This window comes from Pomacea canaliculata, linkage group LG3 (assembly GCF_003073045.1).
Source record: "Pomacea canaliculata isolate SZHN2017 linkage group LG3, ASM307304v1, whole genome shotgun sequence".
Lineage (NCBI taxonomy): Eukaryota > Metazoa > Mollusca > Gastropoda > Architaenioglossa > Ampullariidae > Pomacea > Pomacea canaliculata.
In genome coordinates this window covers 33,088,481-33,105,066 of record NC_037592.1, presented here as the reverse complement: position 1 = coordinate 33,105,066, position 16,586 = coordinate 33,088,481, and the positions used below count along the sequence as shown (strand labels likewise).

General features: G+C 36.2%; 1 protein-coding gene across 1 annotated transcript in view; it reads right to left on the bottom strand.

Annotated features, from left to right (window-relative positions):
* LOC112560023 (rho guanine nucleotide exchange factor 17-like) overlaps window positions 1-16,586 on the bottom strand; it is a 36,207-nt gene that overhangs the window by 10,077 nt on the left and 9,544 nt on the right. Inside the window, 17 exon segments of the mRNA XM_025231571.1 lie at window positions 147-233; window positions 737-875; window positions 1,307-1,439; window positions 1,442-1,595; window positions 1,901-2,106; window positions 2,362-2,435; window positions 2,833-2,924; window positions 3,962-4,077; window positions 5,131-5,243; window positions 5,620-5,708; window positions 6,166-6,269; window positions 6,748-6,798; window positions 6,984-7,151; window positions 8,388-8,480; window positions 8,980-9,096; window positions 9,287-9,463; window positions 10,168-10,245. Of these exon segments, the coding sequence (XP_025087356.1) occupies window positions 147-233; window positions 737-875; window positions 1,307-1,439; window positions 1,442-1,595; window positions 1,901-2,106; window positions 2,362-2,435; window positions 2,833-2,924; window positions 3,962-4,077; window positions 5,131-5,243; window positions 5,620-5,708; window positions 6,166-6,269; window positions 6,748-6,798; window positions 6,984-7,151; window positions 8,388-8,480; window positions 8,980-9,096; window positions 9,287-9,463; window positions 10,168-10,245 (1,991 nt within the window).

Here is a 16,586-nt window from a genome sequence, read left to right as displayed (position 1 = left end):
CACTTGGACAAAGTATCTTTAAGTCATATCAGAATAACTGTGTATCATAACACTTTTACCCACATTTAAATCAGAAACAGAAAATTCAGAAAATCTGTAAAGTGTACAGCTAATAAGACATCTTTCCTTTTGAGTGTGTTACTCACACTATACAGTAGACTGGTGAACTATGCTGAATCTTCAGTTTATTTTTTGTTGTTTTAATGTTGTCTGTGCACTGGAAAATGTGGATGCTGCAAGAAAGATAATCAATACACATTTATGATAACATAAGCATAGATACAATTACATCTGATGATTTTACATATAATTATGAGACTTTAAAAAACCAAAAGTTAAAAAAGTTTTTAAAAAAAGGTTAAATAATTTCAATGTCAATTCAAACTGGGGCAATCAAACAGGAACATGTTATGCATCATTTATCCATCTACATACACACACCATTTTGCTGGAACATTGTAGTGACCTCTACTTTTCCAGTGCATCCAAAATAAAAAGACAGTGAAGTGATGAAGCTGTTGTCAAATGACTTAAAGACTATTATTTTTAAAAGCTTTCTCTCTCTTTGATTATACAAGCAATGCATTACATTAAACATTAAAGATTTTAGTATTTTGCACATATCATAATTTCACCTGGACTCACCTGAATTGAGGCTAAAATTACACTATTATATCAAAAAATGAAATAACACTATACACTGTGCCAGAAGCTTGGTACAAGTTTATTTACTTACCATCCATCCTCTGTTCCTAGCCACATGGTAGATTTCAAAGGGTCTTGTTGCCAGGTACCAGATGTGGTGATAGGGTCTGGAGAACTCTGTGTCAGTTCGGACACTCTAGGGCGGTGAATATCTTCATCAGAAAGCAGGTCTGTAAGGCACATGGTAAAAAGATGAAGGTTTCATCACCAAGTCTCTCTACACAACCCCATATTTTGCAGATCAAACTGTAATTTTACATTGGATACCCCAAAATAAAGACCTATTCTCAAAGATCACCTAATCAAAATAAATCTAGAAGTCTTTACAGGGCAACTACAAATAGAGTAACTAAGGCATCTGGCCAGTACTCAAGAAATAATAAAAAAACCCAGATCAAGTAAAATAAAAGAACAAACTGAAATAATTTAGATTTGCTATGACAAGGACATTAAGTCAAGAAAATAAGCATGTAACTAATACAATCCCTAAACTGAACAAAGGTACACATCTGCACAAAGCAAACGTCTGTACAATTTAACAAACGCTAACAACTTCTGATCATAATTTAATGTTGCCCAATCAGCATGACTGATCACTCACCTCCAACATAGAGATCATTTTTCGACACAAACGACATGCCATCATCATCATCGTCGCTCGTCTCTGAGTCAGACTGGTAGCCCTCTTCCACCGCTGCATCGCCTTCAACATCTTCCTCCTCTTCCTCACACCCTGACTGGTCCCTCGTCTTCGTACTCGTTTGACTTGACCTCCTCCTCTCTTGTGACCCAGGCTTCTCCTCCTCCTCCTCCTCTTCTTGTTCCATACATTCCACCTGTATTCTCGGCCCCTGCTCCCTCTCACGCGTTCTGCCTTCTGACTGCTACGTCTATATAACAAGGGCAGGAAACCAACAATACATTGTCATACCAAAGCATATTTTGAGCTCCTAAATGAACAGATATCAAAATGGACAGGGCAAGATTTTGTGTTTAAATGGCAATGACAAGTGAAACGTAGTAACTTAACACATAAGCCAGTGACAGCTGAATTTATATACCTCAATGTCTTTTTAAACATGTTCAAATGAATCTTTAATAACCTTCCGTGTCCCTGACTCATGATTAAGACAAGTGGAGTGAAAATCTGCATGTAAATGTAGCAACAAAAGAGCGCAGCGCAAGGTGGGCTCACCGTCTAAAAGCTCCGCTAAAAGCAGGGACAGCACAAATGCAGAGAATGCGAGCATTACAGCCCGGAACAGGTGTATTGAGTGTCACAATGGGCTCTGGCTGCAGGCTCAGCAGGCACATGTGACCCACATAGCCATCACTGTTGCACACCCACACATCACGATATCCGTTTGCATTCACACCATCAATTGGAGCCGCACATGAGAACTGTAAGATTTAAGGAAAAAAATTCTTTTAGAAAATCTATACCATAACTGCGTAAGCCTACCAGTTTCTAAAAAAGAAAAAGAGCTTTCAAAGAAAAACGAACATGCCTTCTAAAATCAATGATCTAGTATTACAGCATCAAAGAAAGGTAGACTGCAAATTTTTTAACATCCATAAAACTGTACCACAATTTTCAAGAAATACTATCACTAGCAACTGAATTTAAGAACATAGAATCTAGCATAGTTCTCTAACCTGCATTCCAGCACGAGTTTTGGTAATCTGTAAAGGCTGGAGGAACTCTGGGGCTCTCTTGTCCGTCATTAATGCTGAAAGACATATCATGATAAGTGAAAGATATGGTACTCTTATTTGGAGTGATATTGTAATGATCATAACTGTGTTTTCATTAATCTGGTCTCTTTTAAAAATTTTAACTTTAGTTTTATTTCATAAAATTTATTGTTTGCTTATTATATAATAAACAACAAATGCACTTCTCTTATTCCTCCTGATCTAAAAACACCCAAAAGCCTAGAAAGCCAGACTACACACAGTGAGGGTAAAACCCCCCTACAAAATAAAATTGAAAACACCCCTAATAAAACAAAAAAATTGTGCTTTTTTTTCTCATTTGTTTTCATTTAGAAACATTACAAATAAAACATTAATGACCATATTCTGGCTTCTCTTACATGTATTTTTTGTCAAAAGATAAGAACTTACAAAGTTTATTTTTGGCATCTGTAAAGGCTGCTTCCCACGAAGCCCTCTTTTCAGCAGATTGAAATAAAATCTCTAAATGTAGAATTTTCTCTCTGGAAAACAATAAGTCAACAAATTCCCAGATCACTAAGGACTTAAAATATTCCTTTGGTGGACTTGACTCTCACAGCAGACATCAGTGCACCTACTTGCCACTTTTCATTGTTGATGCTTGTATTAATGTTAAAAAAAAAAATACAAGAGAGGATGGGGGAGAGAAGTGGCAGAAAGAGTTAACTATTCCACTTGTCTATTAAATGGATCAACAGTCATTTCGCCTCAGTTATATCACCCCACATCCTGAGTCAAATCATCCCAGATATGTCCATTTCATCCTAGGTAAGACTATTTTGTCCAAATACCAAAAAGTCAATTGTCCCAGGGCCAAAAGACACATATAATAATAATAGGCGAACAAGTTAAAATACATGTTCAATAAAATGATGACAAAATCTTGAAGTTAAAAGATTGTTTAAACAGAAAAATCATGTTTATTAGCCACTGTAAGATACATTTTCAGCATGCATAGTAAAATGGTAGCTAAACTTGGCTCTGTTTTAAAATAGGTAACTGAGTTTGCATGTCTATATTGTTCGAACAATGTATGACACTTTGGTAATATTTGACCTTAATACCTACTTGTGTCCTCGGTGATCGATTTGTACTTTGGGCCTGGGACAATTTTACTTTTAGTGTTGGGACGAAATGGTCTTACCTGGGATGAAATGGTCAAATCTGGGACGATTTGACTCAGGATATGAAGTGATATGACTGAGTCAAAATGGTGTTTGGGACAAAATGACCAACTCTCATTTAATGTTAGCATGCACAGATGTATTTGCACATATCCACAAACATCTATGTAGCAATTTATCCTCTGATCAGAATGAAATTTGACTCTGAAATTTCACTTGATCTAAACATACAAAAATAAACAACTGATTGAGGGGCAGGGAATAGGTATTAATATATTTCAAGAGAAAATTATGGTGTATGCTTATCAGTGGTAGATGGCAATGCAGATACTAGTAAGCCTGCCAACAAAGAATATGCTAAAACAAGTGCTGAATGATAAAAGCCAGAAGCTTACTGTGTTGTGGCAAGAAGTTCGAGCTTGTTGGAATCAGATGAGTAACTGCGGAGAGTTGCTTCCGCTAACTGTCGGGAGAGTGAACAGACCAGTTCCTTCGCCACTTCTTCCAGATGCTTATAGCAAACAAAATCCAAAGTTAAAAATATTAAAGACAAATTGACAGCTCATCTTCCTATGCACAGTCACAAATATATGCATGTCAAATCACAAGTTGATAGTGTCTCTGAAGCATACCCAGAATAAAGAACGTGGTTCTAGATCTAGGGACTCTAAACCTATCACTTCCGCCTATGTGCCTAATGTAAAATTCCTGTCGGAGTGGGTGTGAATTGGTTTAAATTTCACTGTTTGCTGATGAGAAGTTTGTCATACATTGTCTCTATATCGTTCTGTTCCCCACCAACCGCTCCTCGTGCTTTTTAAATGTTCTTGCTCCATTTGTGCCTGTCCCGCATTGCAATATTCCCACTGTAACACACTACACCTAAAGTCATAGTGCTGCATCTAACACATGTAAAATATTTCCAAAAGTGCTAAATCTACATTAAAGGCTAAGGTTTTCTTAGGCAGCACAGGCAGCTTAATAACGTTATCTACATGAGCTTTTCAAGTAAGCACATTATTGATAGCTTTACCTAAATATTTGTAATCGTCTACTCTTCTTATTACTTTTCCTTTAATAAGTATTTAATTAAAAACAACCCCGTCTTTTCTAAAATCAACAATTGTTTCTTTTGTCTTTATTACATCAAATTCTAATCATCACCACACCATGAAACAAAGTGATTGATTCATTTTTTTGTAGTAGGAGTTGTCATCATTGGAAACTAGTCTTGTCTGGCGCCATCTGCATATGTAAGTATAAAGCATTCTTCATTCTGTCTCTACTCAGTTACATACAAGCAAACTAAAAAGGAGAGAATATGGTCCCTTGGGGAGTGCCAGTATTTATCTACAGAGAATCAGAAATCACATCAAGTCCAAGACATGAAAAGTAGAATCCACAAAGTTCTGGCATCAATTTTCATCTGCATTATCTTCTGAACAAGCAATTGGTATTGCATTGTATTAAAACGCACTGGCTAAGTTTTAAAAAAAAGCAAATACAGGTGTTCAGGTACTCAAAATATCCATAAATTATATTTGTCCATAAACCACAAACTTACCTGCTGTGGGGTATTAAAGCGTGAACAAAGTTCCAAGATCTGATTGGCTATATTTAAATCCTCTTCCACCTGGTCTTTGTCTATAGTAGGTTTTCTGCTTAATGTTCCTTGGGCTGTCAATCAAACGAGATGATAAGCAGCCCATTTTAAAAATGATTGTTCTTGAAAGTCTTTCTAATATAACAGATTCAAAGAGCATATGTAAGATTCCATAGACTAGTCTTTCTTTAATTATAATAGCTGATCATAAGATCATCACTTTTAATTATAAAAAAGTGTTGCAGAAACTATTTAAAATGCAACCAGTTCAAAGATACGTTTAAATTTATTGTAATTAGCAGTTTTTCTTTGGATTATAAAATCATCATTTTCAATTGTTTTAAGACAGTCTGCATATACATTTTGTCAGTTTCATGTAAGACCCATACTGAAGCAAATGAAACCAAAACAAGGGAGGGGGCATGGTTGGGGAAAAGATGCATCACTCACTTTTTACAATCTCTAAGCAGTCAAGACCAAATCTGTGCCACACTTTGTGCTTAATATTCTCGGCAAAGTCTTGGCCGCCTGGTGTTTTTCTGTGGACAAAACAAAAAATTATGCACAATCTTTTCCTCTCTATGTATGTTCACTGTATAACAAACAATATGCAAGTACTTACATGAATGCACACTATGTACATGCACATAAACACAAATATGACAAGTATCTTCATTTATATTTTAAACTCACATTTATATCATCACTATTCCCTTCTTTTTTATTCACCAATGTAACTTAAATTATATTTTTAAGAAATTCACAAAATAATACACAGTTAAAAGAATACTAAGAAACAATAAAAGAACTTGAAAGTGCATAAAAGTATTATTTATAATATGGTAATGGACTAAGAATGTGAAGCATAACTATTTTTAAAAAAGTAATAATACTGACACATTTATGAAGGAAATAAAACAAAGCAGACAGACGCAAAGAACTAAATCCTAAAACTCAATTTTGAAAAAAAAAAAAAAAAGAATTTAAAATACTGACAAGATAATGGAGACTTTCCGTGTCACAGGGCCACTCTTCCGTTTAATGCTGCTTAATATGATAAGATCGGAGAAGAGCCATAAGCAAAACTGGTCCTTTTTGTTCTGTGTTGAATGAAATACATGCTTCAGAGTAAACACAAGAAAATAGTGCAAAGAAACAATACTTTTGAAGCTTTAGTTGGAAATAAAGCTTACTTAAAAGAAAGAAAAAAAAAATAGAAAAACAACACATGTTTAAAGAAACCAAATAAAGAAATGTACTGACTTAAGATTTTGTTTTTACTCACACAGAAATTATATGGCTGAATTTTTTTAATTGTCTGAAATTTTGCAACCAAAATATCCCTTTCATCTATTACATATTAACACATGACATGAGCTCACTGATCACAGAAGCATATCAGCATCTACTGTGTAGTAAAAACCCAGTAATTGAAAATTTGCACAAAGGTTACTTAATATGAATAAGAATATTACTGCTTTCACAAGCTTACTTTTTCATGGAATACTGCAAGTGAAATAAATCCCATTTATAAAAATGTCATTAAAAATCCCTCGCTACTCCTTAAACTGTACGTACCAACATCTGTATCATGTCATGGCGGATGTATGACCTCTCAGCTGCTACCAGCTGCAAAATGCACAAAATAATCTATTATCAAAGAGTATAGTTTCCTGACATCTTTTATGTTGTTGAATTTAAGGCTTAAATATTAAGTAATATTTCACCACTTCATACGAACATATCAAAACTTTCTCTGTGCATTCTGTACTATGGATTTAAAACATTTTTTTTCCTTATCTGGTCCCACCTACCTCTTCAATTAAAAGTAGTTCCAGTTTTCTCAAAGTTTCTTGCATATCTTCTTCATGCTGTGAATCAGTGGCAGTGCCAATCTTAACAGCCAGTTCATGCATAGTTCGACAGGCTTGCTGCAGCAACACATGGTCTGGATGGTCGACTGGTGTGTTATCCAGCAATCTCTGTAACCATTTCATGTATATGGTGCATGTGTTGTTGAGACTCAGCAGCTGACATAACAGGATATGGGCTTTACAAGTTGACTCAGTACAATTGCTCCAAAAAGAGACAAAGTCATGCCTGAGTGCTAAAGTCACTTCATAATGGCTCCCTGGGGAAGACGTGCTTTTTTGCAAATTATCCTCTATACACAGCCTGTGAAAAGTAACTGTAATCTTGCTTAACTGTTTTCTTTAGTTAACTTTCTTTAACCATATTAAAAGAGGTATTGCCTGCAATATTTAATTATTTTCCAAGACTACCCACTTTCTTTGAAAAAATGGCAAATATGATGCAGCGATATTTCTGAGCCCTTGAAGCATATGGAGATCTGTTAATGATAATAATAATAAAAAATGCAAAATTTATAAAGCCCATACTCACACTCCTAAGGAGTATGCTCTTAGCACTTAAGAACAGGAACGAAACAATGGAATGCATACGAGGACAGAAAAACAAACAGATAACATATGAACTATAAAAGAATAAACAACAGTACTAATGAAGAATAAAATCAAATACAGAAAAACACAAAGAGCAACCAAATAACAAGAACAATAGCTGAGAGTAACATGATAATGCACAAGGAAGGGTGTAAAAAAAGGACGAGGATTAGGTTGTTAGGAGTAATGTTTATGGAAGAGGTGCGCTTTCAGTGCACGTTTGAAGGATTAAGAAGTGGGTAAGTTACTTCCTTGTTTATTTTTATTTATTGTGGATAGTTTAAACAGTGTCTATTAATACCTAAACAGAAGTTTTTTAGAATGGTAATACTGTGTGCAGCCCTCCTTCACCAAAACAATTCTTTTTACCCCTTCCTCTTGGCTTCTTTTGTGTGAATAAAAAGTAAAGCTAGGGTTTGGTAACAATAGAGCTTTTTTATTTATAAAGAAAGGCATATTTGCATACAGCATGTATCACGTGTAGTTACTTGAGTAAGCAGTTCACCGAAATTCCTACGTTCACTAGGGATTGACTTCAAGGGCAGCGACTTTGCTTCATTAATAAGGGATTAGAGGAGAGAACAACCATTTTCCCTTGTTATGAAATCTGAAAGTCTACACCTTCTGGAAGGTTTGTGTAAACCTTTATCTTCCTTCCCACCAAATACAGAGATGGGTGCTTTATTTATCATTAATGATTACCCCCACCAAGAATAAGATCACAACCTTTAAAAAGTCTGGCATCTTCATACACACCTGAATAAGAAGTTCATAGCGAGGAATGCGCTGTATCGGCCGCACAATGAGGTCTTTCATTGACAGTTTGCTCCCGCTGTCTTTTTGACATTGCTGTCATAGTAACAGAAGATAAAAGCAAACATGCAGGAATGTTGTTTGCTGTAAAACTTCTTGCTAAGATACAAGTTAAACATATCCTGCCAGAAGAAAGAAGACAAAGAGCATGCTGTATAAGGTTTGGAAAAAAGAAATGCCAGAGGATGCTTTAATTCTTTACGGCCCAAAATTTTTTGTTCATCAGCCAAGTAAGCATGATTTTTCATCTACATTAACCTGATGGAACTAGAATTAATACATTTGCATATAATCATTACTTTCTCATTCAATTTCCAAATTATGCTTTCTCTTTTTAGCGTTTAAGAACACATTTCATTTCTTGCAGAACAGTTACATCAAATGCTTGAAAATAAACAAATAAACAGTCCTTTTAAAGACTACATGTGTTGATTACAGACTAACAATTAAGAAGCATAGAGGCCCAACTACATTCAGTTGTCTAAATTTTAACAAAATACAGCTAAAATCACAAGAAGCAACAGAATGAATTTACCTCAATAAATTTTTGCATGGATGATTTTGTTGTCAATGCATTTTCGATCACCTTGCCAGATTTGTTGTAGTTCTCAACAAAGAAAAGATAACTCTCTAGAACTGTACGTTTTGAAAACTGGAAAAAGAATTGAAAATATAAAACATTTTTCAGTCAAGTAGTAAGTTCCACAAGAAGCTTTAAATTAATACCAATTGGTATTACCCTAAAATGCAAACTAAAAGACAGGAAGAAAGGTGACAGAAAGACAGGAAAAAAAAGGGAGAGAAATACTGGAAGAGAAAGAGGATTAGAATATCCTACTCACAATGCACAAGATATGGTTGCCAACTGTAGATGTTTTGGAATCCCATTCCTTCCAGGTCTTGTCTAGCAAATCCAGATATACTGAATGATGCATCAATATCTCCGGAATCATGTAAAATATTTTATTTACAACTGCATCATCAACATTACTTAAGTTCTTTAGAGGGGTCATATATTTCTGAAAGAAAAAGACAAAGAAATTATTAGAAATCGTCAAAATCCCTCTTTTGGGAGAAAAGTAATGATTCTTTAAGCTGGTTAAAATGGCAAATCATATCTGCTTATAAAGGTATGTATCTGAAGGCATCTGAAAATATTATGTTGGTGTTTAACAGGTTTTAAAAAATGTCCAATTTAGCAGCACCACTTTGGTTACACAGACCAGTGAGCTAGACAATGCTACTGTCAACATTTCTTTTGCACACAAGAGGACAAAGAAATAATTAGAAACTGTTAAAACCCTTACACAATGTTTCAATTTAGAATTCTGCCAGTCAACAGGCTGAATACCTTTCTAACTCATGCTTTGTACAAAACCAATTGTAAGTAGTGCTATTGTGACATTCAAAAGTTTTTTTTAAATGAGGCCCACTACTGGACTTTAAAAGTTAAAAAAAAAAAAAAAAATCATGGACAGCCAAAAGTATATGGGGAAGTGGATAATCATTCAGCTCCTGAAAGTATGTTTTGCAAACATGTAAACAGATCTCTGTATGTTAGTAATTCTTGCACGGCAGATACCAGAGAACAGAAAGAAAAGACATGGAAGCATACTACACAGTCTACAAGATACCCTGTTTATGTACACGAAGAAGAAAATGTGGTGTAAAAAAAAGGATGTCACTTAATCTTAACAGTAAAGCATTAAAAATAAAAACGAACCTCTTTTAGAACACGTAGGGCTTCCACGTACTCCCTTTCATTCCTGTATAACTCTTCAACTATGTGATATCGTTTGTCCTGCAACCAGCATCAACAATTCTGTTAGCTTCAATAAACCATAAAACACATAACGCTATGTGTAACTAATAACAAGGACAAAAACAAATCCAGGCATTATGTCCATAAAAAAACAACTGCCAAAAGCAAAGACTACCTCTGGTTAAATGAATAAAATTGAACCATCATCTTCAGTATGCTAGTTATTTGTGCCAATGATTATTATAGATCAGTCTCAAAGTGTGGTCCGTGGACAGCATTATTTCACCCTAGTTTTAATTTTATCAATGCCCAAATTGCTCGTTCGTATAAAACACTCGCTTACTATTAAGTCTTTATCACAGCGCGAGCATTGCGTCATTTAACCGCGTCACCTGTTATCCTTAGTAACGCAGCGCACTTCCTTATTTTTAATTTTTATGTGTACTTTGCAAAGTATGTAATTTTATTTAAACTTATTACTATTCTACTGTCACAAAAGTATATTTAGTTTTGAATTGTAATGCAAGAATTGCGGCAATTTAAATTTGAAATTCAGGGTACAGAGTGATTTTAGGCCTTGGTGGTCTGCCATATTTTTTACTTTAATAAAGTGGTCTGCGGTCTGAAATACTTTGAGAACCACTGTTACAGATCAACTATAAGAGTACTCTACAGTGTTGTACACTTTTGTTTATGCACAGCACACCTTTCAACATTAAAGTGTGTTTGCATATATGTGGCACTTGTACCATGTTTGCATGCACATGTGCATTCCATTTCTTTGCCAAACATTAAGTCTTCTTCACATAAACACAAAGTGTCCTACAGCCCACTAAGCTGTGGGGCAGTAAACTAGAAAGGGCTCACCTTGTCTAAGGAACAACATGGTGAAACCTTTCATTTAAGCCTAACTGCCTTGGTAAATCTAATAACTGTTCCTAGGAGTTATGCTCAAGGAAGAAGTTTGCTTTTAGTGTACATTTGAAGGATTCAATGGGGTAGGTTGCAGATGTGGAAGATAACCCACCAGATGCATAAACATGGGTCCATAATTATGAAGCAAGTTTGCCTTTTTCCAGGGCAACATGAGAAACTCAAGAAAAATCATGGTTTCCAAAGTTATAAAATGACATCCAGACACTGTGGGCACTACTTCGTGTTTCTTTTTCCAGGCCACATTTGCCATCACTTTATAAATACAGATCCAGAGGAAAAACAACTGCATGGTCTGGACACCGCTTTATAGTTTTGGAAACAAGATACACACCGCTTTATAGTTTTCAAAACAGGATACTTGTCCTAAGTTCCCCATGTTGCCCAGGACAAAGGTTTACCCTTGTTTCATAACTACACCCCTGGGCCCAGGTGAGTCTCAAGCGGCTATGGCCTCACTCCCCAAAGCCCACAGCTCTAACTGCCCAGAATTATCTATACTAGGTTCTTAGAATTAAACATTAAAAGCTGATGCCACTATGACTGTTGGTCTGCTGACATGTCTCTTGATAAGCAACTTTCTCACATCTGTAGTTCTGCATACTATGAGCTCCCAAAGATCAGCTTCATTTGAAATAGTCTGTCCATCTCAACCACCAAAATTCTCATCTGTTCATTTGTTCTGTCTAGACTAGACTACTACAACTCTCTTCTTGCTGGCTGTCCACAGTACCTTATTGATAAGCTTCAGAACTCAGCTGCTCCTCTCATTTTCCAGACTCGCAAATGTGAACATGTCACTCCACTTCTTCACTCTCTTCATTGACTACCAGTTAAACCTAGAATAGACTACAAGCTCTCAACTCTATGCTATGGATTCTATGAAGGCTCCTCCCCCTACTACTTTACTGAAATCTTGTCTTGTCTGTCCACACTTCTGCCTGAAACCTTTGCTCCTCATCAGACTCTTGCATTCTATCACTCCCTCCCACAAAGACAGTCACATGTAGACAACAGATGCTCTCCCTCTGTGCTGCTTAGCAGTGGAACTCTCTTCCACATCACATTTGCAGCGCTGAATCCAAGGCAACATCCAACTCTCTTTAAAAACATATCTTTTCACAAAGTACTATCCCTGAATCACTGTTCTTAACTCGCTGGCAATACTGTCTGTCATGCTAACCATCATGTAAAGACTCCATCTTACACTGTGTATAGTACCTACATCCCTTCATACCTTCATCCACTGCTTTACTTTTTACTCTTGTACCTCATCTTTATGTTGTTTAGTGTGCCTATACATACCTCACTGTCCTCTGTTATCTTTCATTTATCATTATTGGTCTGTGCAGAGAGTGCAATCTATCCTGGTCATGATGCTGTGCGTTATAAGTTCACATTACTATTAAAGATTTAAAGATGATATTATTTCTAGACACTTAATATTTGAAGCTAATATCATGATTGCTTTCCATTAAATATTCAAAGCTAATGACATGTTTGTGCAACAACAAACTTAAGGCTTAAGTAGTAAAAAAAACCCAAACAAACCCAGATTTATACTACAAGCTGCAGAGTGCAAGTCTGAACTTTTTCTAAGGTTTTTAATGTTCAAATTTAAGTGGTTCATGGCATCATCTTCATCACAGTATTATTCTGCATATCAAAACCAATGATCAGTATTTGTCACTTTTGCTTTCGATAACATCTGACTGGGAAACATGTTGGCAACATATTACTAATGTTTTTTTGCATGCAAACCAATAGAAATGTCACTGTCCTATAGATTTCACAGGATTTCCCAGTCCAATCTGCATTCCCTTCATAAGCAGAAAAAGCAGAGAGTTAATGCCACTGTTGACTTAAGCAACACTATCTCGCTCATCGTCTAAGCGGAGGAAAGCAGTTAGAATGCTGGTGTCCAAACATGGTCACACATCAGTTCAATACCTGTGTGGTGCAGCTGCTGGGAATCAGTACCTGACTCTCCAGAGGGTTAGTGAAGGTAAGGTAGTGATGAAGAGGTGATACATACGGTCTTCGCAAAAAGCTGGCACCAAGAAAAATCTCTAATCTTTACTCCTAAACAACTGGAAGGTTAGGGGACAATTTTTACTTTTTGTAAAAACTATTGCAGAAGGTCTTGTCCATATCAAAATTTCCTTTATCTCCATTACTCAGATTTTTTCCAACTGAATTTGAAAATTAACTCTTCAATATAAAGTGAACTGTCATGCACAGATCTTAGGACAGCTCATTTAACATGAATCATTACATATGATGCTGTCAAGCTACAGCACCCATCTTTAGCTAGTTAGAGATGGGGGAAAAAATCCCAGCCAATTTATGCAAATATATGCAAAATATTTAAATATTTCTCCTCTAACTGCATTTTTGTGTGGGCACATAAACTAGTGCTTTAAATAGATTTTGCTAAATCCTTTAAAGCTAACATTTCTGATGATCACTGAACTGCCACTTAACTCTTAAAAAAATTATCAGTAAAATAAATAATTTCACACTTGTTGGGAAAACATTCTGGATAAATTTTCACTCAAACGACTGTGTCTAAGCATCAGCAGAGCAGAAAAAAATCAAATCCTGAACAATGGAAGGCTTTCTTTGAAAAACTACTCAGTGCGGCTTGATGTGAGTGCATTTCCATTTGCAGTGAAATGTGGGACATTCACACATGCAACAAAATTTAAATGCTGCAGAAAGAGTATTGGACAGCAATATTCAGAACTATTACTGTAATGGTAATACAATCCATACAGATTCACAAAGCAGTTTAATATCTGCCCATTTAATTATAAATTATGCAAAATAATGATAAATTATCACTTATTTATTTCACCTGTAGATCTGAACTTTAATAAATCACAATCTTGGTCACTGAAGATGTACTCCAGCTGAGCAATCTACAGCTGTCTGTACAAGTCCTCATTGCTATGGAATATCGAATGATCTATTATGCATTCACCAAATATGAAATATGACTTCATGACTTCAACTATATCAAATCACAATCTTGGCCTATAAAGAATATTTCATCCAGCAGCCTAATGACCCAAGTCTTCCACTTATTTATTATTATTTAGGCCCTTCGCCCCTCCTGGGGCATAGGCCATCGACTACAGTCTTAACTGTTTTCGATGTTTTGGTAGCAAGGATTTTTTTTACGGGGTGGGGGTGCTGGCCCCACGCCCAACCCTCCTCCTTTTTCAGCCGGGCTTGGGACCGTCCTTGGCGGAGGGCGGCCAGCCCTGTAAACAGATGCCACATGCAGAGAAAGAACAGCATGCCCGAGACGAGAAATGAACTCAGGGCAGCCAACCTTCACTGTATTGGTGACAGGCGCTAACAGCGCTAACCGTGCGCCACCGGGCCGCTTAAGTCTTCCACTAACTCCAACAAAAGAGCCACAGGATTTTCATCTTTCCTTTGTGTTTGTATGTTTGTCAAATGCAGTGAGCCTAACTTTGGCTGTGGTGCCATGCTATACAAGATCCCCGATTATAATCACTATATTTTGTGCTAATGGTGAAAATATGTAGTTGGCAGATTTTGCTATCCTACAATATTTTAGCTAGATTATGCTGAAAAATATTAACATTTTCATGAACTACATGCTCAAGTCTTGACCATCTCACATCCCTGCTGGCCGATTTATAAAGTGTTCCATAGCTATCAGATAAAAAGTACCTAAAACCATTTAGCTCTAGTCATATTACACAATCCATGATACAAAGGCAATTACAGGTTATAAACTAATAATAATCTGGAGGCACTTGTTATGCCTCAATAATAATCAGAACATACTTCAGTTTGCCATTTTCTTCTAAAATATGCCATAGCTGATGGTCACATTCAAGTTTTTTATTGTTTTGCTTTTCATATATCTATATCAGGGCTTCTGCTAAGGCTAAATTCTTTCAGATTTTTAAGGGGTCCCTGTTCTTTGCCCAAATCTGAAGGGGACCCCATTGACGAAAATTGAAGGGGTCCTCCAAACTTTTAATGCGTACTGTACGCAATTTTTTGCGTAAGCAGAAGCCCTGTGTATATATATAAAGCAGAAAACGATGAATGGTCTGAATATGCACAGCCAAATTTATTTTTTAAAATTCTTCTCCAACTTATTTTTAGGCCTTTGAGTAGACAACATCCTATGATCTGATTCTGAAGGAAACCAGTCTTATGTAATAAACTAATACAATCATGGACCTAGTACGCCACTATCTATACCCATAATTCCTTGATATTCTATATTTTGTTGAGTAAATTTCCCACCATTATTTTCCCTGTATGATCTTAACAGTGAAAGAGTATGCCTGCCCTCCTGTGAGGATAAGGAAGGTAGGGTATATTTTTGCACAGCTTTGATGGGTTTAGTGATAAATCCATTCATAAAATACCTTGACAAAAAAATAAGGAGGCTCTCTGTTCATCATACAAAAAAAGAGGTTGCTATGACACACACCAGTTAAAAATCTATCAGCTCCCACACTCTTATGAAACATCTTGTGCAAGCAGTCAAACCCACTAGCAAATCTTCTGCTCATTCTGTACGACAACTTGGGAAGACAACTAAGGAGGCTGTTAAAAAGTAGCAAGCAGGAATAGCTCTAATGCTTTAAGGAAGCCTGTAAGTCCAGAACTGGCACAGGGAGATAAAAATAGCTGCCAGAACCCATCCTTTGGCAGCCTCAGAGACAGGAAGTGGCAGGCAGGCTGGGCAGGTGGGCTGTTACCTTTTTACCTTTGATTTCTGCCTTGGTGCTGCTGTGACTATTACAGCACGCTCTCTCTGTTTGTCTGTGCATGTTTCTGAGACCAGTAGGCGTGCACATGCATGTCCACGCCTTTACCTAGATAAGCACTTATTGAGGAATGCAATTATACAATACACAATGCTAGTGTTTGCAAATGTGTGAGCATATGTACAAAGAGTAATTACTTAGTTTCTTTTTCAGCTTTCATAAAATGATGTTCTGCTCCTTAATCCAATCAACGGCTTAAGCTGAGCAGTGTAATGGCCAGATCACTACATGTGGCTCACTGTTCTATCCATAGAATGCTAAAATCTTTTCAAGAGTAAATAGGCAGTCCTTAAGAATAGTCAGTGTTTGGATTTTACTTTCATGCTCACCACTCATCTGAGTGGTATGTATTAAACATGTATATGTGGTTTATTCTACAGTGACCAATTGACTTACACCTGAAGAAAAACAGGTCTCTTTCTAGAAACTGTTTTACCAGCATGCATACTATATAAAATGAAAAAGAAGTGACAAGAAAGGTTAATAGAAATTAAGAAAAGTAATGATTTCTGGTTACTTCCCTTTGTGTGTATAGAGAGAGAATATGTGTGCACAAGCATGCATGCATTCCATGTCACATTAGACCTACTAATCTGATGAAAGCTTTTCCTTACTGTGTCAGAA